The sequence below is a fragment of the Tachypleus tridentatus genome, chromosome 2, assembly GCF_004210375.1.
Source record: "Tachypleus tridentatus isolate NWPU-2018 chromosome 2, ASM421037v1, whole genome shotgun sequence".
NCBI lineage: Eukaryota > Metazoa > Arthropoda > Merostomata > Xiphosura > Limulidae > Tachypleus > Tachypleus tridentatus.
In genome coordinates this window covers 102304611-102330035 of record NC_134826.1, presented here as the reverse complement: position 1 = coordinate 102330035, position 25425 = coordinate 102304611, and the positions used below count along the sequence as shown (strand labels likewise).

The 25425-nt window shown below is 31.8% G+C and overlaps 1 protein-coding gene across 6 annotated transcripts in view; it reads left to right on the top strand.

Annotated features, from left to right (window-relative positions):
- The window catches only part of Rrp5 (Ribosomal RNA Processing 5), a 116658-nt gene that overhangs the window by 71335 nt on the left and 19898 nt on the right, over nucleotides 1–25425 (top strand). For 5 of the 6 annotated variants that reach the window (XM_076489863.1, XM_076489859.1, XM_076489864.1 and 2 more), the window contains exons 22-31: nucleotides 988–1124; nucleotides 5949–6062; nucleotides 6513–6583; nucleotides 7257–7526; nucleotides 11669–11765; nucleotides 13235–13450; nucleotides 13707–13790; nucleotides 14073–14169; nucleotides 15870–16116; nucleotides 18810–19263. In XM_076489863.1, coding sequence (XP_076345978.1) covers nucleotides 988–1124; nucleotides 5949–6062; nucleotides 6513–6583; nucleotides 7257–7526; nucleotides 11669–11765; nucleotides 13235–13450; nucleotides 13707–13790; nucleotides 14073–14169; nucleotides 15870–16116; nucleotides 18810–19263 — 1787 coding nt within the window. The remainder of the gene's footprint in view (nucleotides 1–987; nucleotides 1125–5948; nucleotides 6063–6512; nucleotides 6584–7256; nucleotides 7527–11668; nucleotides 11766–13234; nucleotides 13451–13706; nucleotides 13791–14072; nucleotides 14170–15869; nucleotides 16117–18809; nucleotides 19264–25425) is intronic. The other variant, XM_076489862.1, reaches the window with a different exon arrangement.

Here is a 25425-nt window from a genome sequence, read left to right as displayed (position 1 = left end):
GTTTTCATTTGTACCATTTGTTTGGCAAAGATAATCTAGTTGTTTTGTATCACAAAATTCAACCAATCACTATAGATATGTAATTCTTTAACTATAAAGGTAATGTAAAAGGTTTATTTACAATTAGCATCTTGCAGTTTGCAAATACTGCATACATAACTCTCTTGTAGTATGTATATTTCATATTTCTGCAATGTTTTTAAATTTCATTAAATTATAGTCTGGAAGTTTATAAATCTACTTGGAATCATGTTGAAATTTCAGCCTGAAGTGTTACTTTCCTAAATCTTGTTGAGGTCATTTGTAAGTTTTGAAGTGATATACTAATTTTTGTTTCATGTGATAGATGTTTATATAGAAGTTCTTTGAGACTGTGTCATAGATAGATACTTCCACATTCCAATGCATACTTTTTGATTCATCAGTTGCATGGAAAGTGACACCTAAATGTAGTTCTAGTTCTTCTCAGACAGTTTACTTTTTATCTTTTTGAGGAGATGAAACTCATGAGAATGTTAACACTTGCTGATGAAGTTTTGTTTCTATTTTAATTTATTCTTATACCACCCTTGTAGCTAATTCCATGTGTTTATCCAAATTTATTTACTTATTTTTCTGTGAAAGTTTGTTTTTACTTTCGTTATTAAAATACAGTTAAGCCTTTTAAGCTTTTGTTTTTTTTTCACTTTTCATCCTACTGCATAAGACAATTGCCTTTTCTACTGATTTACCATAACTTGGTGTTTAAGGTAAATTGAGAACGTACTGTGACCTATAGAATTCATGCAAGTAATTTACTTTTTTATAAATCTTTTTCCAGTTAAAATATAAGTAAGTTATCTTTTCAGTTGAAGTTAAATAAATCTAATTCTCAGTTACCTCTTTAACTATTTATATTATATGAATTTCAGAGAGAATGCAACAATGATTACAGCATGTTTTTTGCTTATTCATAGAAATATGATAAACTATATTAATCTCAATTAGGAAAAGATTGGAAAGTAGAGGAGAAATCTGAGGCTGTTGTGCTTCATGCAGACTTTGTGAACAACGTTATTGAGATATCATTGTCACATTCTCTAGTGAAACTATTCAAACATGTCAGTGCTTCTGAAAGTAGCAAGGTATGTTGAAGTATATTTACTGTTTGAAGTTTTTTGTTTGCAAATAATTCTTAAGTACATATTTCAAATGTTTTGTGGTCTGTTTTAAATTAATGTATTGTCTCAACTTATTAGTTGTGTTTTTACGACTATATGAATAACATTAGATCATTAATGCACATTCTTTAACACACACACTGATTATTTATACTTACTTCTTCAGTCTATTTTGTAGAAATTGGAGAGGATACATTCAAACGTTTTGTTTATATTTTTATGTTTTACTGAAAAATGAAACAACACAAATGCAATTTGTTAACTGTTTATTAATAAGGAAATTTCTAAAGTCTGAAGTTTATTTAATTTCCAACAACCACTTTCATGGTATGAGATTGCATTGCTGTTTCTATTTTTTTGTAAGTAGACACTTCAGATTATTTAATCTCTGGTTTCTCCTTGATGTTTGATATTTTTTGAAAATACTGGTATAAAATAATATATGTAATCTGTATGATGTGTTACATATTGATCTTGATTTCGTGTGGATTTGAAAAGTTTTGGAAAATACTATATATTGTACACAAGATTAGTTCAGCTGGTATGTTTTTTGGCCCATGTTGTTGTCTCTCATCAATCTTTTGTGTGAAATCAACATTCTAGAATGCTTTAGCAAGAACAACATAACATCAAAACAGGTGCAGTGGTCCCTGACTTAAACATTGCTCCAATACAAAGTTTTGATCTTAAGTTTTTCTGTTGAAACAAACATTGACAATTTTGACGTTATTTTTAACAAATGTTGCTTTCAATCCTTACTGTTAGCTTATACTTCTAACATGATGCTTTTTACATTTTCAAAATCTTTATTACAGGCCTATTATATTTTCAAGTTGTGTTTGGGTGATTGTAAAACAGACTATACTAAAATTATAAATTATGCATTTTTTTATAATTACAATCTGTTCTGAACACTTGCATATCATTATTAATTTATAGTTCATTCCTGATTAATTACTGAAAACAAAGTTTTTATACTATGCTTTACAATACATTAGAAAACAGTATTTTTCATTATTAAAGTTCAGTTATATATCAGGTCATCCCTTAAGTAATGTCTGATTTTAGGTTCAGAAGAAGAGAATGGATTTCAAATGCTTTTAATGTTATTTAATCAATGATGTATGTTCCACTATTATAAATTCCTGCCAACGATTCACAAGCTTTTGAATGCCACTTCTATAAAATTATTGGGGTTTGGAGGAAAAGAATGTAGAGAGTAGTTTTGATATCTTCATGTTCCAAGCTCTTTTCCATCAAGATCGTTCAGCAAACTTTGGAATATATGATAATCAGATGGGGCAAGGTCTGGAGAATAAGGAGGATGTGGAAGTTTTTCCCAGCCTAGCTCTTCAGTCTTTGCAGATGTGATCCTTGCTGTAGGGGGTCATGCATTATCCTGGTGTAACACAACAAAGCAGGCTGCTTTTCTTTCAGTGCAACATTCAAGTGCTCTTAATTTGACAATAGAAGTCTGAGTTGCTGCCACTCAATGTAACAATTACATCAAAGTGAATCACACCAACAATATCCCACCAAACACTTAACAATACTTTCCTAGGGTAGCGGTCCATTTTGGGTTGTGCTTTAGCCAGTGTACCTGCACTGAGCCATTGTCTTCAGTGCTTAACATTTTTATATTATATCCATTTTTCATTTTCAGTCACTAACCCATGCAAAAAATGTGTTATGTTCATGAGAGTGCAGAGAAGTGCATATGTCCACTCTTGCTCTGAGGTTGGCTTCTGTCAAATCATGGAGGACCCATTTTCCAAGTTTTGACATCTTTTCAAGCTGTTGCAGATGATGGTGAACTGTTACAGCACAATCTTCATCAAGTGCAGGCAGCAGCAAATAATCATTAAACTCAACAGGACGACCTGAATGTAGCACATCACTTAAGCTGTAGTCACCTAATCTGTACTTCTGAAACCATCTTTGAGATTATTTTTCACTGCGAAACTCTGCACCATATACACCTTGTATATTTCTTGTAGCTTTTGCTGCACTGTTGCCTTTTTTAAACTCATAAACCATTATATGCCCAATGTACTCCTCAGACACATCCATCTTCTTAAGGGTTTATTTAATTAATGATCTGAAAAAGTGGAGTTGGGTTAGTTTCTTTTATTTGTCTGAACATTTTTATACACGTCCTACTACATATTTTAGTTATTAAAGCCTTTGAACAAAGACAGAAATAATGATGTACTTTCTGTATTAAATGTTTGGACATTACTTATGAAATAACCTGATAATTAGTCATGTGATGAAAATACTTGAGTGTAGTGTTATTCTCATAAGTCTTTGATTAATTTTAATGTTGCTATCAAATATAATTATGTAATTCTTTAACTAATAAAGAATAGGTTTGTATCATAGCATATGTAAGACACTAAAAATTATAGAACATGAATTTATACATTGATTAAAATATTATAAGCTTATATTTGCATTTATGGTATACTTATAGCCATTTCATAAAACATCTAATCATAGCAAATAGTTTCATCATCATTATTTGTTTTTATTATAGTAGAGCTTAACTGAGAACATTGAAACAATGATAACACAAACATATATACAGAGAACAATTATTCATTGATACAATTATTTCAAGTACACTAATAAACATGATTTTATAACACCTGCAATATTTGTTGTTGTTGATGACTTCACTTTTTAATCATTGGTTACAATAGATATACACTACATGATCAAAAGTATGTGGACACCCAACCATCACACCCATATGTGCTTGTTGAACATCTCATTCCAAAACCATGGGCATTAACATGTAGTTGGCTTCCCCTTTGCTGCTATAACACCCTCCACTCTTCTGTAGATTTTGGAACTTGGCTACAGGGATTCTCTTCTATTCAGCCAGAAGAGCATTAGTGAGGTCAGGCACTGATGCTAGGCAAGAAGGCTGGCTCGCAGTCGGCATTCCAATTTATCCCAAAGGTGTTTCATGGGGTTGAAGTCACGGTTCTTTGCAGTCCAGTCAAGTCCTTTCACACCAACTTCAGCAAACCATGTCTTTATGGACCTTGGTTTTTGCATGGGGGCATTATCGTGCTAAAACAAAAAAGGGCCTTCCCCAAACTTGCCACAAAGTTGGAAGCACACAATTCTCTAGAATGTCATTGTATGCTGTAGCATTAAGAATTTTTATTCAGTGGAACTAAAGAGCCTAGCCCAGACCATTATTCCTGCTCCACAAAACTTTACATTTGGCATTATACATTTAGGCAGGTAGCATTCTTCTGGCATCTGCCAAACCCATATTCATTTGTCAGACTGCCAGATAGTGATGCATGATTTATCACTCCAGAGAATGTGTTTCCACTGCTCCAGAGTCCAGTGACAGTGTGCTTTACACCACATTAGCTGATGCTTGTCATTGAACATGGTGATCTTAGGCTTGTGTACAGCTGCTTGGCCATAGAAACTCATTTTGTGACGTTCCCAACAACAGTTCTTTTGCTGAGGTTTCTTTCAGAGGCAATTTTGAACTCAGTAGTGAGTGTTACAACTATGGACAGACAATTTTTATGTGCTTCAGTACTCGGAAGTCCCATTCTGTGAGCTTGTGTGGCCTACCGCTTCACAATAAGAGCACTTACAGTTGACCAAGGCAGCTCTAGCAGAGCAGAAATTTAACCAACTGACTTGTTGGAAAGGTAGTATCCCATGACAGTGCCACATTGAAAGTCACTAAGCTCCTTAGTATGATCCATTCTACTATCAATGTTTGTCTATGGCAATTGCATGGCTGTTTGCTTGATTTTATGCACCTGTTAGCAATGGGTGTGGCTGAAATACTCTAACCCACTTTTGGCCATGTAATATATATTGTTGCTATGTAAAAAACAGGAAGTAGCAATGAAATGGTAAGCTTCTCTGTATGTAATACACTGAAAGACTGAGAAGCTTTAAAGAAGAACTTGTACATTCTTTTTATGTCAGTTTGATAAATATAAAGTTTCCTGAAACAGACATCTTCAGTTATAAATTTGGTTCAGTTGTATTTACTTATAAAACATGTCTGTGCCATCTAGTGGATTGCAAAGCAAACAGACAATAATTATGATAACAAGATTGTCATGTAATATCTGCCATGTAGTGACAACTTGTACTATTACATTCATAATGTTAACAGTTCATAATATGATAGGTATTACTACTTCCATCATTTATATTAAACTTATAAAGATAATTGACAGTTATATATCCATAATGGTCTATGATTAGTATATAAAACTTTATAAAAGCATCATTTCACTTGTCAATAAAACATTGTATTTCAAAAAGTGTAATTTTCAAAACCAATCATTGTAGGTCATAAAATGTAAAAGAATTTGGTATTATGTTAGCTTTATTATATTAAAATCATACTTATTCACAGAGAAGCTGTATGCTGCATATTATGGCTTCACATCAAGCTGTTTCAAAATGACAATAGCAGTACAATCAAGATTTTTATAAAGTTTAGGAGCCAGTCAGGGCATTTGAATTATAATTGTGTATAAAAAAATTATCTTATTTTACAGTATTAAATGCTCTATCAAAATACAGCATATAGTATATTACATATAATACTTAATACAATTTACCAAATAGCTTAAGTTATAGTCGACATTTATATAATGATGTATAGTTCTTCATGTGGAAAACAAGTTTGATAAAATGTTAGTCCTGTACTTTAATATTTTAAGTGTAAATAAATCAGTTCAATTTAAAGTAAAAAGAATTCTCACTGCAAGGTAAGATTTTTTTTCATTTTAGGTAAAAGTTGGACAAGTTATCAAATGTCAAGCTCAGCTAGTGAAAGAAGATTTTGTTCAGGTTTCATTGCTAGGACATGCTGTAGGTTCTCTTGCATATATTCCTACTCGAAGAGTGAGTATATATTATATTTTTGTATACAATAATGACATCAATAATGTTCTACTGTTAAATGTTATCAGCTAACAGGAAATGGATTTTACTGTATTTACCATTCTTGGGAGGCACAGTTTATGTTATTGGGGTAATGGTTGTGTTTGCTATTATTAAATTATAGATATGTTTTAAGAGTTATGTATATGTGTTGAGTATTTCCTCTGTGTCAAGTTCTGTTGTTGTTTGAGACAAAACGTTTTATGTTTAGAAAGTTTTGCACATTGTTCTTCTTCATAGAGGAATAAAATAATTGGGAAACATTAATGGTTTATAAGTTACCAAATTAAAAATTTTATGGTAACAGTATATGTTTTTTACTTAATACCTTGTGCTATGATTACTTCAGGATTTCTTTTCACACACTGCTTGGTATTTAGTTTATTCTGACATAAATTTCTATTTATCTAGCATATAAATGACATAAGAGGAAGACAAGAGTTATACACTGTGGGAGAATATTACCATATAGTCATCAAAAAGTATGAAAAGAATTCTGAAATACTTGTTTTTAGTTTATTTGTTAATATTCTGTATCATTTAGTCTTTATTGATTATTTTATGTAGAAATTACTGTTAGGTTATTTAATAAATCCTGATTGTTAGTTAATCTTTTCCTTTGATGATCTTTAAGTAAATTTAGAATCTTAAACACTTTATTACTTTAACCCCAGTTTTTTAATCATGAATATTATAATGCATTCTTGTTATGGTAATGATTGCTGCTAGATTTAATATTGGTATTCACTGTTTGTTAGTTGTAACTGGATAGTTTAAAAAGGCCAGAGAAACAACAGTAACTCTCAGCTGTTTTAAAGTCTTAGTTATATAAAGCTATTAAATAAAACCTATCCAGTTAAGTAGAAAAAGAACATTTGTTTACCATTTCTATTTTTGTTTATTAACTAATTTAATGACAGTTTTTAAAAACTTTAATGATTCTTTCATTGTAATTAAATATCAACATAGAAAGTATGTTTTCATAATGATACCTAAAGCCCTTTATATTTGCAACCAGTGAGATTTTGATTAATTCAAATACTATTAATAAAATATTGAATATATACTTATACTTGATGCAGTTTAGATTATTCAACCTCTGTTTTAAAATTAACCCATCAGTTATTTAGAATGCAGTTTGTGTTCTGTTTTAAGAATTTGGGGAGAATACATTATTGGAGTGTTGAAACAGCACGATAAACACGTTTACTGCATGAAAAACAAGGCTTCTGAACACACTACAGATAACAAGCGAAAGATATTAGATGAGGAAAACACAATTGCTAAGAAAATCAAATTGGAAGAGGCAAGTTCAAGTGAAGAAGCAGAAATGAAAAACAAGAAAGCCAATACTTGTCTGGATGCTGGTGATAAATTTCTTGCAGTTTATCAAAAGCTCAACATTGGTGGGATATATCCTGCTAAGTATGTTAAGTACTAGATAATGGTTAAAAATAATGTGTGTGTGTATGTTTTTATATATGAACCATATAGATATATAGGGAAAGAGGGGGAGAGATGTTACACAACTTTAAAATACAGCCAGTGTGAAACTTGAAACATTGATGTTTAGAAGTAAAGTCTTGAGAATTAAATTAAAAAAAAAGAATATTGTGTTAAGTCTTAATTTTTTTCCTGTGACTAAGCATCTACCAGTCATTTTACAAGTATCATGAACATTATTCGTGGCTTTATATTTTAAGCCTTTTTTTTTGTAATAAGTATATTCAAAGACTTAATACTTATTCCTGGGTGTATAAAAAAAATAAATTGTGTTTTGTTCTGACAAAATGTTTGTGCTAACTAGAGTACTGAACTCATATTTTATATATGGTTATTCAACTAACTTGAAACAACCTGTTATAACACATTTTTTATAACTTTCTGCATAATTTTAAAATAGGATACATATTTTAATATGTATATAAATATACTAGTTGTCTATCCATGTAACTGTTTTACAGGTTGTAAATTGATCTTCACCAAAATTGGTATGATAGTTCATTAGGTCCATGGGAAAATACATACAAATTTTCATTTTTTGTAGTTCATGGTTTTAAATGGGTGTTTTTGTCTTTTTTACCATTACCTCACCACCTGTGAATGGATCATCACCAGATTTGTTATGGAGGCTCAATGAATCTGTAACAAGATGCATACAGATTTTCAGTTTTGTGTTTTTACTACAACTTCATTCCCTATTGGAGAACTCTCACCAAATGTGGCATGAAAGTTTGTTGAGTCCATGTGGAGATACATGCAAATTTGAAGTTTTGCATTTTCTATGGATTTTTGCATTCCCTACAACTATACAAAAGGGAAGCAACATTTCATGTCATAAAATAACCTTTCATTAATCATGAATCTACATAACTTACATCCAGGGGATGGGGTAATACAGCTGGTATGTGTATATACACACACACACACTGCTGGCCAAAATCTTAAGGCCAATGAACATAAAGAAAAAATATGCATTTTGCACTGTTAGACTCAACCACTTATTTGAGTAGATGTTCAAAAGATGAAAATAAGAAAAGGGAAAATAAAAATAAAAAGCTTTTTTAGCATTTAATAAGGAAAATGTGAACACTATGAAATTATCTTAAATACTAGCTGGTCAAAAGTTTAAGACCATACCAAAAAGAAGTCCTAAACAGGGTAGGAAATGCCCAACAAGAGGTCTCAGTAGTGACTTGCATGGCTGCCATTGCAAATAACTTCAAACATTTGCTTTGGCATGGTCAATATAAGCATTTGCAGAAGGTTGGCTGAAATGTTATTCCAAGTGGTGAAGATGGCTTCATGAAGATCATGCACTGTTTGGAATTGACATCCATTTCTATAGACTTTCCTTGCCATCCACCCCCAAACATTTTCAATGTGGTTCAGTTCAAGCGAACACGCTGGGTGGTCCAAAAGAATCACATTATTTGCCATGAAAAAGTCCTTTGTCCTGCAGGCATTGTGGATTGCAGCATTATCCTGCTAAAAGATCCAGTAATTTCCACACAAGCAAGGGCCTTCAGTTGTTAAGGATGCTCTCTCCAACATGCCAATGTAGCCATCTGCTGTTTGATGCCCCTGTATAACCTGAAGCTTCATTGTTCCATGAAAAGAGAAAGCACCCCAGATCATGATGGAACCTTCTCCACTATGTCGTGTAGAAAATGTCTCCAGTGAGATATCCTTATCGTGCCAGTAACATTGGAAGCCATCCGGACCATCCAGGTTAAATTTTTTCTCATCAGAGAACAAAACCTTCATCCACTTTTCTACATCCCATGTTTGGTGCTTCTCAGCAAAGTTGTTTCGTGGTATGGAAGGAGGCGTGGCCTTTGAAGATGTTTATGGTTTTTAAAGCCTTTCTCTCATAGATGCTGTCTTATTGTTCTTGAGCTGCATTTTGTGTTTGTAAGGTCCTTAATCTGGGTTGACGAATAGGTGGTGTCTTGCCGGACAACCCGTCGAATCCTCTTGCTCAACGCTGGCAAAATTTTCTTGGGCTGACCACTAGAAATTCACGTTCCGTGTCCTTCAGGGTCTTTTAAGAAATTTGCAACAGCAGTTTTACTATGCCCAATCTCACCAGCAATGGCACGTTGAGAGAGACCTGGCTTTTGTATCTCGACAATTCTGCCATGTTCAAACTCTGTCAAGTTATGCCTTTGCCATGTTTTTACCCAATGTAACACAGGAGATGTCAGTGGGAGATGTTGACAATGCTAATGTTTGAACACAGATGACTAAATTTCATTATGTGTTTACCGATTAATGCTACGTTTCAGTATGGTCTTAAACTTTTGACCAGCCAGTATTTAGGCTAACTTCATAGTGTTCACATTTTCCCAATTAAATGCTAAAAAAGTTTTTTATTTTCCCTTTTCTTATTTTCATCTTTCGAAGCTCTACTCAAATAAGTGGTTTAGTCTAACAATGCAAAATGCATATTTTTTCTTTATGTTCATTGACCTTAAGATTTTAGCCAGCAGTGTATATTTAATAGTTGTGCAGTGTGTATCCCATCTCTCATATATGGACCAAATGGGAGCTCGTTGTCATTATGTCTGAACTTTGAATCTAAGGGTTCATGGTTAATATCACGAAAAAAGCACCTCATACTTTAGAGTCATAAGTATCCTCTAAAAATGATAGTCAAGTCCCACTATTCAGTTAGAAAAGAATAGATAAAGACTTAAAAATTAGTGCAGTTAAGCCTTTCTTGTATTCTGTCAGTTCAAAATTATGGACAACTGTGTTCAGATGGTTCTTGTTTAGCTTTCTGTGAATATTCCAAAATGAAACAAACATCTCTCTCATACAATCCCTTTTACTTTGGGATCTATTTCATAATAATTAAATAAGTAAAGGAAGTACTATGTTAATATAACTGGAACACTTGGTTCATTATTGAATAAACAGAATATAATATGTATAGTTACAATGTTCTATCATATTAACCTGGCATCATAAGGTTCAACAATTTCAAGCATTATAAACATCCATGGTATATAAGGATAACTTGTGTTTTTGTAAATGGTTGCACCAGTGATCAAAATATTGTACCTTTTTTAAAAAAAATCTTACTTGCTATCACAGCTGTAACTTATATTATACTCTATTTATCCAGTAATAAAAAAAGTTGTTCAGTTCATTTTAGAATTTGAATTTAATCATTTAATCTATTAAATATATAACTTAGTACATTTTTTCTGTTTTGATACATCTGTATGCCTCTTTTGTTAGTTCCAGATTTAGGGCCATGCAAGATACAGAAAACCAGTTTTACTGAAATTCACAAAAAAGAAACAGACCTACAACAGTCATCATCAGTTTCTTCTTATATTTAATGAATCATATTTTACTAGTACTTTTGTAACATAGCACAAATTTGATACTGTCCAGCTATTGGGTATTTTGAAGTATAAATGTATGTACGAACAGTCACTTTTCATAACAGATACTTTGGCTTTCAGTTTGACATCACAGTTACTCTAAAAAATAAAACAAAAATACTATTGATTCTTTCAACTGGATGAACTGATCTGTAATAACCAATTCAATCAATAATACAGATCATCAGCAGTCATGTACATTTTGACCTTTGATCATTCATGGAAGGGTTATTTTTCATTACTGTAATTGGTGTGAATTTTACACAAAGCTGAACAAGGTCTATCTGTACTAGCCTTTCCTAATCTAGCAGTCATCTCCTCACACTGACAACTCTTGGGGTGCAGTTTTATTAATGAATAGTGGGATTGACCATAAAATTATAATGCCCTCCTCAGCTGAAAGGGTGAGCATGTTTTCTTGGATAGGGATTTGAATCCACAACCCTCAGATAGTAAATCAAGCACCCTAACCAAGCAGGTGTAATTGTCTAGCATGTAAAAATATATGGGTAGAGATGATAAAGGGTTAAATGTGATTATATAGTTTGGAAGATTCTGTTTTTTCATAAGTTTAGTTATTTTGGTTCTTGCAAAATGAATGTTTATGTGTGTTTCTTTTTCCAAGATATAAGGTGTATTTTTGTTCTAAGTTTTTTTTTATTTTCATTTCAGAGTTCAAGCTGTTAAAAAGTTCCAATTAAACATTTTGATCAATAATAAACACACAGGCAGGGTTCACATCACTGAGATAGCTGACAATGTAGTTGAGGTGAAAAAAAAATTTCATTTTCTTTACATACATGATGTACTTTTTGCTTTTATGTAAGCTGTTGTCATTGTTATTAAGCTGAATGTTAGTAACTAATCATTATTGAAAAAGTTATTTTGTATGTTCATGTTTGGAAGAATGTTTGTTCAAAAAATTTAATTAACCTATTCTTACAGAATCGCACTCTATAATAATAGAATATGTATAACAGTACCAAACTGTCTGGTTTTTCAACATCTTACCTGTTAGAGTAGTCAAATATTTATTTTAAAAAAGTGTCTTATTCAAACATGCATGGAGGGGTTAAGATGTAAGAACATGAAGTTTTTGTGATTGAAATTCATTTATTTAAAGGAATTTTTGTCTTATTTTGAAAATAGTATAATGGTTGTGAAACATTTGTGGGATATTTATAAATATATATGTAGAAACTAATTAAGTTTTATTGGATAATATACAGTAGATTGTAAGTATGTTTTTATTACATATAAAATGTTGTTTAACCATATGGACATGGGCATATGTGTGTTACCTTATGATCACCATGAAGGTATACATACCATGGATATGAAAGTACCTAATGTATTTGTATGAAATGTTTTTATTACACTAAATAATTTTTATTTACTTAAATAGTGCACTTTTTGTATACATAATAACTGGTACAAAGTAAACAATGCTCTATACAAATTATAATGTAACTAAGAAAAGAGGAGGATTAAATTAATTCTATTACTTGTTTGAATATTACAAGATAAGCTTTCAAATTGAAGATTAAGTTGACAACACTGTACTGAAAAGAATATGATATTATACATCATTCAGTATATTAAAACTTTGCCTTTCTATAGTGATATGATATAAAACTATAGAGAAAATTATTGGCAGTTTATAAAAGACAGAATGCAACAGGTGCACATGGCATATGGTTCTGATGTTTTTAGTTTGTGATTCTGTAAATAAATAAGATTAAATGCTGTAAATGTTGAACTTTGTGCTAGTAATATATATATTATAATGAGTAGTTTATGTTAAATGCTGTACTTCAGATAGAGGTACTAAATAAATTAGAGAAGGGGAAAAACCTAAAGAACAAATGTTACTATTCTCATCCTAGGGAAGGTTGAGGATTTTTTAAAATATTTCCTTATAAAATTAAGAACTTAAAACTTATTTTAAAATATGCTTTATTTACTACATTGTGATGCCAAAGTTATTGATAATAAAATAATTTACTTAAATTTTGAATGTAACTGTATAACATTGTGACATGCACAATTTTGCTTACTCATAATGAGAGAGTTAAAGAAATTATCTGCGTTGGATACAAATCCACTGGATTGTAGTTATGATTTTGTTCCATATAAAATGATGTTTAATAAAAAGTACTAGGTATAGAATATGAATCCACTGGATTGAAGGTATGTTTTTCTTACATTCGGAATGTTTAAAAAACATGCTTTGTGTAGGGTACAAATCCACTGGAGCAATTTAAAGTGGGAGATCAGCTGAATGTAAAGGTTATTGGCTACCATAAGGTAAAGCCTCGTAGGTTTCTGCCCATCACACGTCAGGGAGGTCTACGTGTTTCTGAGTGCTCTGTCCGTGCTGTGAATTCAAACTCTACTCATTCCGTAAACAGTATGTTTGTTATTGGACAAGAAGTGACAGGTTTTGTGAAGGAGGTAATTATTAACTCATTATTGTAAGATGTGTATGAGAAACTTAAGATTTTTTTTTTTTTTTACATAAAGTGTATTTAATTCCTGTTCTCAACATTGTATCCTTTCTAGGAGAAAAAAAGTAAAAACGTAGTAGATCTTGAAACAGAAAGATCAAAATAGTGACAAGTAAATAGGTTTTACCATATTCATTTCTGGAACTTAGATTTTACTCAGTCACGAATATAATTATTTAACATTTTCACTTGTGTATTTTCAGTTTACCAACTCCTGTTTATGGCTGTTACTTAGTCCTCATGTTTATGGAAAAGTATTCATTCTAAACCTGTCTAACAATCCCAAGGTAAGAAAATGTTGGTTTAATAGAAAAGTGATAATTTTGTGTTTATGTATCAGTAGCTCTTTTAATAAAATCAATTTCTTACAAAATGTCAAACTACATCATCTAAAAAACTTCTAGATGGCTAAGTGAATTTGAGGAAGTATTAAATTAAGCAGTATTTATGAAATATTAAGTGTTTGTTTTGTAAATAGAATTAATATTTTTTTTATTAAATATAATGTTATTTAAGCTATCTAGGTGTGTATTTGCGTAGTATAAATTTGATACAATTTTACTTTTTAGGTACTACGTGAAATTCCAGATCGGTTTCTTCCCAGTCAGGCTTTTAAAGCCATTGTGATCAACTCTGAAGATGATCATACTGAATTAGTTAAATTAGGTAAAATAAACTTTTGTATGAACCAGATTGTGAAGGAACATTTACAAAATAAATATTTAAATCAAGACAAACCTATTCTATAAACATTTTCAAAGAGGAATCTAAAGTGAGTTATTAATATACTTTACATTGTTCATTGTTGCAGTAATTTAATTCCCTTCTTTACACTGACTGTTATTGCTGTGTTTCACTGTATACTACTTTGCACTATGTTGCTGCAATGCTTTATTCCATTTTGCAGTGATTGTTGTTTCAGTGTTTCACTCCATTTCTTTGCAGTGATTGTTTTTCTTTACTTTACACTGACTATTTCAGCATTTTATTCCATTCTGTATCTAAAAGACAACAGTCTTTTCACATTTCTGTGACATTAAGTGTTTCTATATTTCTATGAATGCCTGTAGCTGTTTCAGCCCCCTTGAATATGTTGTTGTAAAGGCCTTTTCATATTTTTGTGATTTTAGATAACTATGCTGAAAATGTAGATGTAGATGCTTCATGTATCCTTGATGTTAAGTGACTGAAAGCAACCAAAAACAAATGTTCACTAATCTGTGTAAACACACCGTAATGTATTTCCTTTAAAAAAACTTGTTTTGTCTGTACTTGTTGATGATATCAACATGTATATCAGACAAGATGGGATTTCATGACTTGTTGAACAAATTCTTTATGATTTTGGATGAGTTTCAGGTTCAGAACATAACATCTGAAAATCACTAGTCCTGAGGTGGTGGTGAAATATATGGACTGAAAATTTAGATTTTTTATGGACAGTCTGTGCTAAACATGTTATAGTCTGTTATGTTGGTATGATATGTTTAGCCTAAAAAGGCTTTGGTTTTTGTGCACAGTGAAAGGTTTAACTGTTTTATGGTCTATTATGCAGTTGTGGCATATGTTAGACTAACAGGACTTTAAGATGTCACCTTCAAAATCTTTAAATTTATGATTTTACACATATAGTGCTTGGGGGGGGAAGGTAAATAAAGATATCTGCTTAAACATTATTGATTTAATGAATTGATACTTTCTGTCAGGATATTGGATATAATTTTTCACATAAAACTATTTTTTTTTTCTATATATATATCGCAAAACAATATGTATCTTTTCCCATAATAGAAAACATAACTACTTTTCTTGATTTCTTGCTAATGAAGGAACTTGTAGTTATTGAGCTATTTATTAAAAAAATCCATTTGCAATTTCAGTAATTTTTTTATAATGAACATATTTTTAATCCATATTGATGAACATCATAAAATTTGTGGGAATAAATACCAGGCCATCTTCATATGTGGGTTTGTGGGTCACAGTATAGCCAATGAATGTGAATCAGAAATATTGAGTATTTGTTTTTTTAATGAGGTTTGAAGCAAATTTTGTTGTAGAATAATGAAGTCAAATTTCTATCCAACAGATTTTCTTTATAGTTCTTTTATAAAGTAAAGTAATACATTTGAGGTAGGTTGTACCACATGAGGTATACCAACATTAAAAAATGCCAAATATCATACATTAGTTATAACGTTTTAATGTTTTCTTAACTATGACATAAATTTATGATTATTAATTTAAAAATTAAAATTAATCTGCCATCGAAATGTCAAAATGTGTTTTGCAAATAAAGTTTTGCATCCATATATATTAACTTTTAATTTTTTCTTTAAAAAATCATAACATTTGAAAACTTCCAGGGGTTCATAAACCTGACATTGGTCAGGTTATTATGGGTCAAGTTGTTAGTGCTCGAGCCATTATGGGAGCATTGGTGAGGCTACCGTATCGCTATTGGGGAGTTGTGGAGCTAACAAACCTTCATGATGACTACAGGCCAGCCTCTTCTGTTCTTAGTAGCTTTCTATCTCAGAAGTTTATACGCTGTTATGTCCTTGGGGTTGATCATGAAAGGAAGCAGTGCCAGCTATCTACTCGAGCATCCAGGTTATAGCTTTTTTTTTTCATCACCTTCACATATTATGATTTCATACAAATTATGATTTTAATGAAGTACTATTGTTAAACTGATTGCTAACTACTGGTAGGTTTGATTTAACTCCTAAATTAATATATTTTTAAATGGTTCACTATGAGTGAAATTCATACGTCAATTGTATATTATTTCTTGTTTGTGCTTAGTATAGTATTTGGTGTAAAGACTTTACTTACAATTATCTGGATGAAATTACCTATTTAATAAGTAAAATACATAAGAAGCACCAGCAGTAGTTAATAAGAATAGTTGCAATAATATTTTTTGTACATTTTTTGAATGAATTTTGTTAGTAGGGATCATGTAACCAATAAAGTAATGTATAACAGGTGTTTCAGTGTTGAGTAACAACTGAGTTGCTTACCGTATTTATTTAAAACAATACCAGGAGGATACAATGGTTATTTTTACATAGATTGCCAATTAATGAAGTGTATGTGAGAAACAAGGAGGCAGATTCAGAATACACAATAGAAAATACAAATTTAATTCTCAAAACATCAGTTACGAAAACAGTTTCATTTAATATTTCAAAATACAAGGATAGGAGTTGCACTACACTTGATTATTGGTTAATACATTGTCCCAGTTGAACATATTTCAAAATGTTTTTTTTTAATTTAATGTAGTTCTTTAAAAGGTTTATTTGTTATTTAACTGAATTTCTTGACTGCATTAATCCATTAACTTCCAGATAAAGAGAAAAGTTACTGTACAACAAAAGCTTTGTTCAATCGAAGGTACTACATGTTTCAGGCTGGCTGCAGGCCAAAGATTTTGGCTTCAACTAGAAGTTAACTCCATATGCTATGTCTGCATAGCTCAACTTGGTGTAATTAAAGCTTTCATATTTTCTTTTCTAATGCAGTTGTTGTTGGTCATTGCATAGCACAGTGAGTTGTGGAGTTTCACCAAATGTAAGTAATGAAACTCCTCAGTAGCACTCATTACTGCTGTCTTGGAGCACTGTTTCAAGGGGGGGGGTCAGTTAACATGCTTGTTTGTCAGTGTTTGAGCTCACAGCAATTTGCATAATCACCTTTTATTTTTAATGTGTAATTTAAATCTCCACTTGTTATAGTTTTGCAATAACCTGTTTTTCAATTTACCTACATCATATGACCTAAAGTGAACTGAAGGGTAGTTTTAAACATAAAATTTGGCAGAAATGTGGTCAAACTTATCATCCTGGGTAATTAATAAGCGATTAGATGTACCTTCCCTCTTGAGTGAAATCTCAATGTGAGAGAAATGATTGAACTATCATCTTGGATAATTACTTAATAATATTGACTAGATGTACCTCCTTACTCATATCAAACCCCCCCCCCCCATCCTCTAACAAAATATGTGGTGGAATTATTTGTTGTAGTTAATAATAGTGATTAGATGTACCTCCTCATTTGTATCATTTCTCAATCTAATGGTAATATAGCTGGACTATGATTCTGGGTAATTAATAATAGTGATTAGAGTTAACTCTTCACTTCTATCAAACATCAATGTGGTGAAAATATGGTTGAACTATTGTTCTGGTTAATTAATAGTACTGATTAAATGTATTTCATTCATTTCAATTCTCAGTGTGACAGAAATATGGTTGAACTATAATCCTGGGTAATTAATAATAGTGATTAGTTGTACCTCCTCATTTATATCAAACATCAATCTGACAAAAATATGGCTGATTTATAATCTTGGATAATTAATAATTTTTTACTAGATCTACTTCCTCACTTGAATCAAATCTCAATGTGACAAAAATGTATTTGAAATACCATCCTGTGTAATTAATAACAGTGATTAGATGTACCTTCTCACTTGTATGAAACCAAGATTTTTTTCTCCAATCTTGCCATCCTGTTTAATGTACTGTGGTAATTGGATATATCCTGTCTGTAACCAAGCTGTTTGATATATAGATGTTTTTAGCTTTCTAACCTTTTCTATGACTTTTTTTTCATAATGTTTCACATGGACCCACAAAAAGTGTGATGCATAACTAGCTTTGAAGATTGTGTTTTAAAAATATGTGGGATCCACTGGTAAATTTAAGTTGTAAAAGTTCAACTTTCATAAGATGAAACATTTGATATGTTTCTGTGTTCTTTACAAATATCATGGGTCAAACAATATCTCAAGAGATTAATAAGAACTGTTTGTAACTACAGAGTGAGGAATAATAAGTAGCTCTGTAATAGGAACATAATTTAGTATTTAATGACAGAAATTTAACCCAGGTTATACACAATTACATTTGCATGATATTTAGATTACTCAAATTGTTATCTTCAGCAGCGATGTATGTCAATTAAGTTGTAGTTTTATACATCTCATTGAAATTCCACATGAGGCTGTAAAGATTTAATTAAAATTATGATCTTGTTTATTTATATGTAACATCATGGTAAGAAGATCATATTTGTTTTTCTCTAGCTTTATACACCTATAGACTGTGTTAGATCAACTTAAAATACTTAACAAATTCTTATATAATAGTAGCAGTTTCACTTTTGTGTTACTATCGGAAATTTTGTGAGTGTGTGTGTGTGGTAAAGAGATTGGTTGTTTAAGTAATTTGTTATGATATTTAAAGGTGTATCTCTAAGTTCACTGTAGAAAATTTTTTTTGCAAACATTTCAGACTAAAGAAGGCAGAGATTATTGTTGATCCTGAAGTGAAGTCAATTTCTGATCTAAGCAAAGGTCAGGTTTTGAGAGGCTTTGTGACTTCAGTAAAGAAAAGGGGTGTTACGCTTGCTCTAGGAATGGGAGTAAGAGGAACAATTCCTAAAAAATACTTCCCTGATAACCTTAATATAGACTTGAAATCATTTCTACCATTAGGGTCAGTTTTGACAGTAAAAGTGATTACAATTAATGAAATGGAAGAGGTTATACTATCATATGTTGATACTTCTACATCTAATAGCACTAAAACTGAGCCAGTTGGTGATAAAATAGCTGTTCTTCAGTCACAAAATGAAAGAACTGTCGACGTAGGAAGTGACACTTCAAGTGAATGCAGTGCCTCAGAGGATTTAGACAAGAAAGAGGAAAGTCAGCCAGCTGCTGCTAAAAGAAAGAAAACAAGGAAGGTAATGAAGATAACTGAATGTATTTACAGTGAGGTTGTGACAGTTGGATATCAGTCATTGTCAGAGTTATATAGTCATTTTTAGTTTAAATATTAATTAGCTTCTCTGTGATTGTAATGACAGCATTCTAGGTCTGTTTAGAAGGTTGTTACATAATTCAGTTGTTTGAGTTATCTTCCTAGGAGGACTTAAATCAACTAGTTTAATGTTTTTAATAGGGCTTTGCTGATTTCTACACTAAGTTTACTGAGTATATTATCAATTAAGTGGATGCAGAAGTCTTTCATCATTCTTTTTCTGTTTCCAGTTAACATCCTGTTATTTTAGTAGTATTCCAATTTATCATATGATCATGCACGGGCGTAGATTTTTTACACCCGATGGGGGGGGGGATGGGGGATGATTTTTACAACCACTTATGTGGACTGTTCAATTTGCAACTTGGTAATCTCTGATTACGTGAACCTGAAAGCTGTAAACATGCAGTCACAGAGTAATGTTGTTGCCACGATACTTCGAAGTTTCCATGTAGGTTTGTATAAGTGAGGTGTTGTGAATAGTTTTCAAAATGTTAATAGAATAAAGACAAATGTGTCATAAATTAACTGCCACATGAATTTATTCCTGCACACTGCACAGTATAAAAGATGGCCTTTATACTTGGCAAGGTTACTAATAACTTTCATTGCATGAATTACGTTTTCAAATATTAATAAAATTAGTAATTACCCTTGATAAGTTTATATCTACTGAAAAACTGTTCATGTTGTTTGATAAAAATAAGTAAAATGTCTTTGCGAACTCTTGAAAATTACACATCAATACAATGTAGCACATAATTATTCATACTTTTCATTGAAGTAAGATTCATTTAGTCCTCTAGTCTACATGTTCCCAAACGTAGACCTCCTTTGTGATGATCTGTTTATGAATTCTTTCATAAGCTCTTCTATATTTATCTTGTCGACCCCATCTTTGTGAGTGTGACAAACTGCCACATGGTTGAGGTGGCATTGAGACATAGTTGACCTTTACCACGTCTTCAACCGGCTTAATGCAGAAAAGCTGTGTTCACATTTGCAGCTGGATACTGGACATACAAGCAAAATTTCATTGAGAAGAAACATTTCATTAAACATCTGTTTCATGCATTTTACAGTAAGCATCCTTCGCACCTTTCAGAGATACTGCTTTTGTTGTTCCTTTGAACATGGGCAACTGAAATTCGAGCTGTTGTGCAGAGATTTCTGGATAGAAGTTTATAACCGAGTTGTCAATCTTGCCAGATGTGATCATGTTCTCAAGTGTCAGATATTGCCTCAAGTCGTTGTCTGCATTTAATCTAGTCAGATGTTTTATGACTGTGTCCACAAATTCAAAATATTGGCTTCTGTAGTAATCTCTAGCTGTTGCAGAATGGTGTGCTGAGCCATCACCTGTGATCCTTCTGGGGGTTTTGCGAATGCGTGGTAGTTCAATAGGCACCAGATCTAGGGAAGTTACCTTTTTCTCAGCTTCATCAAATATCTTGTAATTTTCCTCTGTTCACAATACCCACAATTGCTCAACTCTCATTACAGATGCTTCAATCATGCCAGGTACTCTTGCTGATTTTGCTTGGAATGCACAGTTTAGTTCCTCTAATGCAGCTAATGGATGCTGAGCCATCAACAATCCTAAAACTGTTTTTCCTTTGTCAAATCTGTCCAGCAGCCCTTGTGCCTTCACTGCTACATCTGATTTTTTATTTGCTAATTCAGACAAAGAATCAACAATGTCACTGTAGTGATCATTAGCACATGTAGTTGGAGATAGGCAGCACAACTAGCGTGTTGGACACAGTGGGCGGATCTATTTAACTGGCCCATTGTGGTTGTCTGACGATACAATATTTTCAAAGATTGTTTTGTATTTGCCTGACCTTTGAAGCAAGACACCAAGTTCATGTACCAACTGGATTGAATCTCGAACACATTCACAAGCTTCAACTGCATGTTGCATTATTAAATTAGCCTTGTGTTCTCTGCAGTGAAAAAACAAAGCTGACGGTTGCTTCTCTTTTATTTTTGCCTGGCATCCAATCTATGCACCATTCATGTTAGCAGCTCTATCATAAGTTTGTGCTCTTAATCCTAACAGTGGTAAATTGAGTCTAGTCAGTACATCAAGTGTAGTCGAGGATATTGTTTCACCAGTTGTATTGGAAACACTGTACAAACCAAGAAATGTCTCATGGACGTCAAGGTTCTCATCTACGTATCGTACCCATATTGCTTCCTGTTCGGCACCTGTAACATCTTGAGTGCCATCATCCATTAATGCAAAGATTTTACTTTGCTGCACTTCGTGTGCTATGCTCCTCAGTATTTAATGGCTGAACATCTCCATTATTTCATTCTGAGCCTGGGGTGATGTGAATGTGATTTTCTTTGACAAGTAGTCCATCAACTCAGGATCTTCCTCTTCCAGGAGCTTCATTAACTGCAGGAAGTTCCCCTCCGTATCAGTATGTCCACGTAATGCTAAACCTTGACGCAGTAAGAAACGTAAACTTCTGAATATTTTGGCTAGACTTCTTTTGCATTCTTCCTGCTGCTGCTTTTTCCATCATGTAGCTGGACAGTCACTGGAGTTGCATCAAGTTGCACCTTCTGGAGATATAGCGAATCTCTGCTTAACGGAGGATTGGTGTTCGTTGAATTTCTGTTTTGCCTTTTCCCAGTTGCAAAACCATTGGATAGGAAGGTATGCTCCACTGGTTTCTCCAATTTCCCTGTAAAAATGCCTCTATTTTCTGCCTTGGCACAATGAAAGCATATGACTTTTTGAGTCTGATTGTCGAAGTGTAGCCATGGGAACTCATCAAATCACTTGCCCTGGAAGTTGATATTTTGAGATTTTGCTCTCTATTGTGGTATTAGTTGTGCATCTGGATGATATGGCTTTCCACACTGTATCTGTGGAGTGTCAGATTTTTCATTACTGCACAAAGTTGTTTCACAACAATCTGGTGGTTCATGATGTGCAATAGTTGCACAAGTATTTTCAGACTCGTCCTCTGATGAACATGGTATTTCCTCTGTATGGGAAGTTTCTATTCCTCTGCTTGAGGTTGTTGGATTATCTGTATTTGCATTGTCACTTGTAGTACTAGTAACTGGCTTGCAGAACTGTTTAATATCGGAAAGTTTGAGATGCTTGCTTGTCATAATTGGAATCTGTTTCCCAGATGACTAAACAGGCTAAAATACAGTCTTTATTGAAAAACTCTAACGTACAACGAACGAAGATAGAACAGAATGAAAGTATGGCTGAACTGTACAATGTATTTAAGTCGAACGCGCGAACCTCACAGTGAGTACCGAGCTGACTGACCGCCTAGGCATTGCTGGGACAATAATGTGTGCTAGTTATAACACAAGTAATTGCAAGTTTCTCGAAAAATACTTAAACAATCACAAATATATTATATTCCTGTTAAAGCTCATCAGAAGGCAAACATGTTGTGATATAATGTCTATAAGCACGTCTATTAAATAAAATCATCCTAAACAAAAACTAGCAATGCAATTCGAGTAGAGGCTTCAGGCTGTTGAAATCGCTCCTTAATAATAATAATTTTTGTTTTTTAAAATTAAATGTCATTTTGTCTTAACTAAATTTTTAATTTTATTTCCATCTGTGAGATATTTATAAGTGTAGGTTGAACTGTTACCACTGTTTTTGAACAAGAATGTTTATATTAATAATTGTAATATTTGAAGGTTGAATTAAGGTGAATATAATTGTCAATAGTAGTTTGTATGTCCACTAACCCTTTTGTTATGGGCTTGGTATAATCTACATGGTACAATATTAATTTCATTCACATACACTGATAACAAAAGGCATTTAATTAAATTTTAAATGTAACACATTAACGAGAGTTAAGCCAAAGTTATATACTACTTGAGTATTAAGTAAGTTTGTCATAAGTTCTATACGTGTTCTTTAAATATTCCTACTATCAGAAGGAAAACAAGGGATATCAATGGTATCCTTACAGTCTAAAAAAGTGTTGAGATGCAGCTTACTTTAAACCTTTTGCAATGGGCTCAATATTATACACAAAAGCGTGTCTACATGTTAAGTATTCGTGCTGTAACTTTTGATATAGCATGTGTATCTTCATAAAATTTGATACTTTTAGTAAAAACTACAAGCATTTTGTATACAAAAAAATCATATTTTTTTATTTAATATTTTTACTAAAGATTTCTTGGCGAAAATAATGAGTCTGTTCCGTTACTAGTCTGAGTGCAGTGATTTTATGTTACGACTGAAAAAAAACAACTATTTTTCACCCCCAAAATCTCAAGTATTGTTTGCATAGTTTCTAAAACTTCCTGAATGCATTTCAAACATTTATTTTCAGTAAAACTTTATATTTTATCTTATTTTCTATACTCTAACTCTGTGGTCTGTCACCTGAGCAACCTCACAAACATCATAACTAACATTACATGACTTACATTGAGGCAGTGCACGTGCAGTCATGTTGCATATCCAGTAATATAAAACTGTCTTGGCTGTTTTTTAGTTGACTAGTATTTTGTAATATTCAGTTACATTTCAATTATTATTATTATTAAGAAATAAATTATTAAACTTTTTTCTTTAATGTAGAACAATAAATAAAGAAGTAAAGCAAACAATTATCTCTTCTTGCTATGACTTTTGTACTCAGTTGCTACCGGGCTAAGCCTTTTAAAAATTTCACACATGCATGATATAAAGCAAAATAATTTTTTTTAGGTTTTATATATGCAGTTGAATAACCAGAAATGATAAATAACTACACTGATACCATCTAATTTTACTATAATTTATTAAGTTTAGTAATTAAGAAGTATTTAAATTTTAAAAAATATGAAAGTTTGAGCAGAATAAATGCACAGCCTACATCATTGAAATCTTGGATGGAAAGAACATTGTAGCCTTTCAAAAGATTAAAATGGTGGAGAAAACCACTTTGAGGATATTCTAAGTTATTGATTGTTTATTCACATCATATATTGAAGCAAGAGTATATGAGGGACTATTCTCAAAAATGGAAAGAGTTGAAGGAGGCCACTGTGTTTGAGTCAGTACATGAGCTATATTTCAGCAGAATAAAAGGATATGAGGTTTTTTTTATGTTATAGCTTGTCAATATTAGTAATTTGATTTCCTAGTTTGTACAAAACTGGAAACTTAGTATTTTGATATCACAAACATCTAATTATAAACAGTGCTGCATTCAACACACCACGTAACTCACTAAAATCTATATTTAGATGTGTTATTTAAATATTTAGTTTTAAATTAAGAACATAATTGGTATATAATATTAAAGTTTGGATTATAATCTACAATTTGATTCCATACTTATTGACCTAAATTTATCAAATAGTAGTTCAATAAAATTTTTAATGCAAGTCAGCAAATAGCTTTGACCTGTAACCTGTCAGGAAAAGGTTAAATTAACCAAAATTAATATGTTTGTGTTGGATGTTTTAATATTAAATTCATTTGCTTGTGAAAACAGGATTTAGAATATTTAACTCTAAAGTGTCTGGTAGTGTTGATTTGCTGCACCTTTTGTATGGTTTGTTTTATTGAATTATAAACAAAACTAGTGGATGAAACAGGTTGCAACTTGAGACTAACTTTCCAGATATTATCTAGCTTCTACATGAAAAATTTCATTGCGATGTATCCTTTTCAAGAAACAATTAAAAATTCCTTATTTGTTGAATACATTCTTGAAAATTTTTCAATTAAGTCTTTGTTTTGTGAAACTTTAAATTTTATCTTTGTTTTGATTTTAAAAACACCACCTACAGTTTCAATCTGTTTGCAATCATTGCTGTGAAATTGAAAAAGTAGTAATTTTTTCTATAATAATTGTAAAGAAGACAACTTTTTAAAGGTTATGAATCCAAATGTTTCATATATATAATAAGTTTTAAAATGTGTGTGTGTGTGTTTGTATGTATTTTCTTTTCAGTGATTTCATTTACTTATTCAAGCAGTTAGTAAATGACAAAACAAGCTGTACCACTGTAATTATTGCAAAAATAGCTCCTTTCTTTTAACATTATCTTACTAAGCTGTATTTTTATCATGTTGTTTCAATATCTG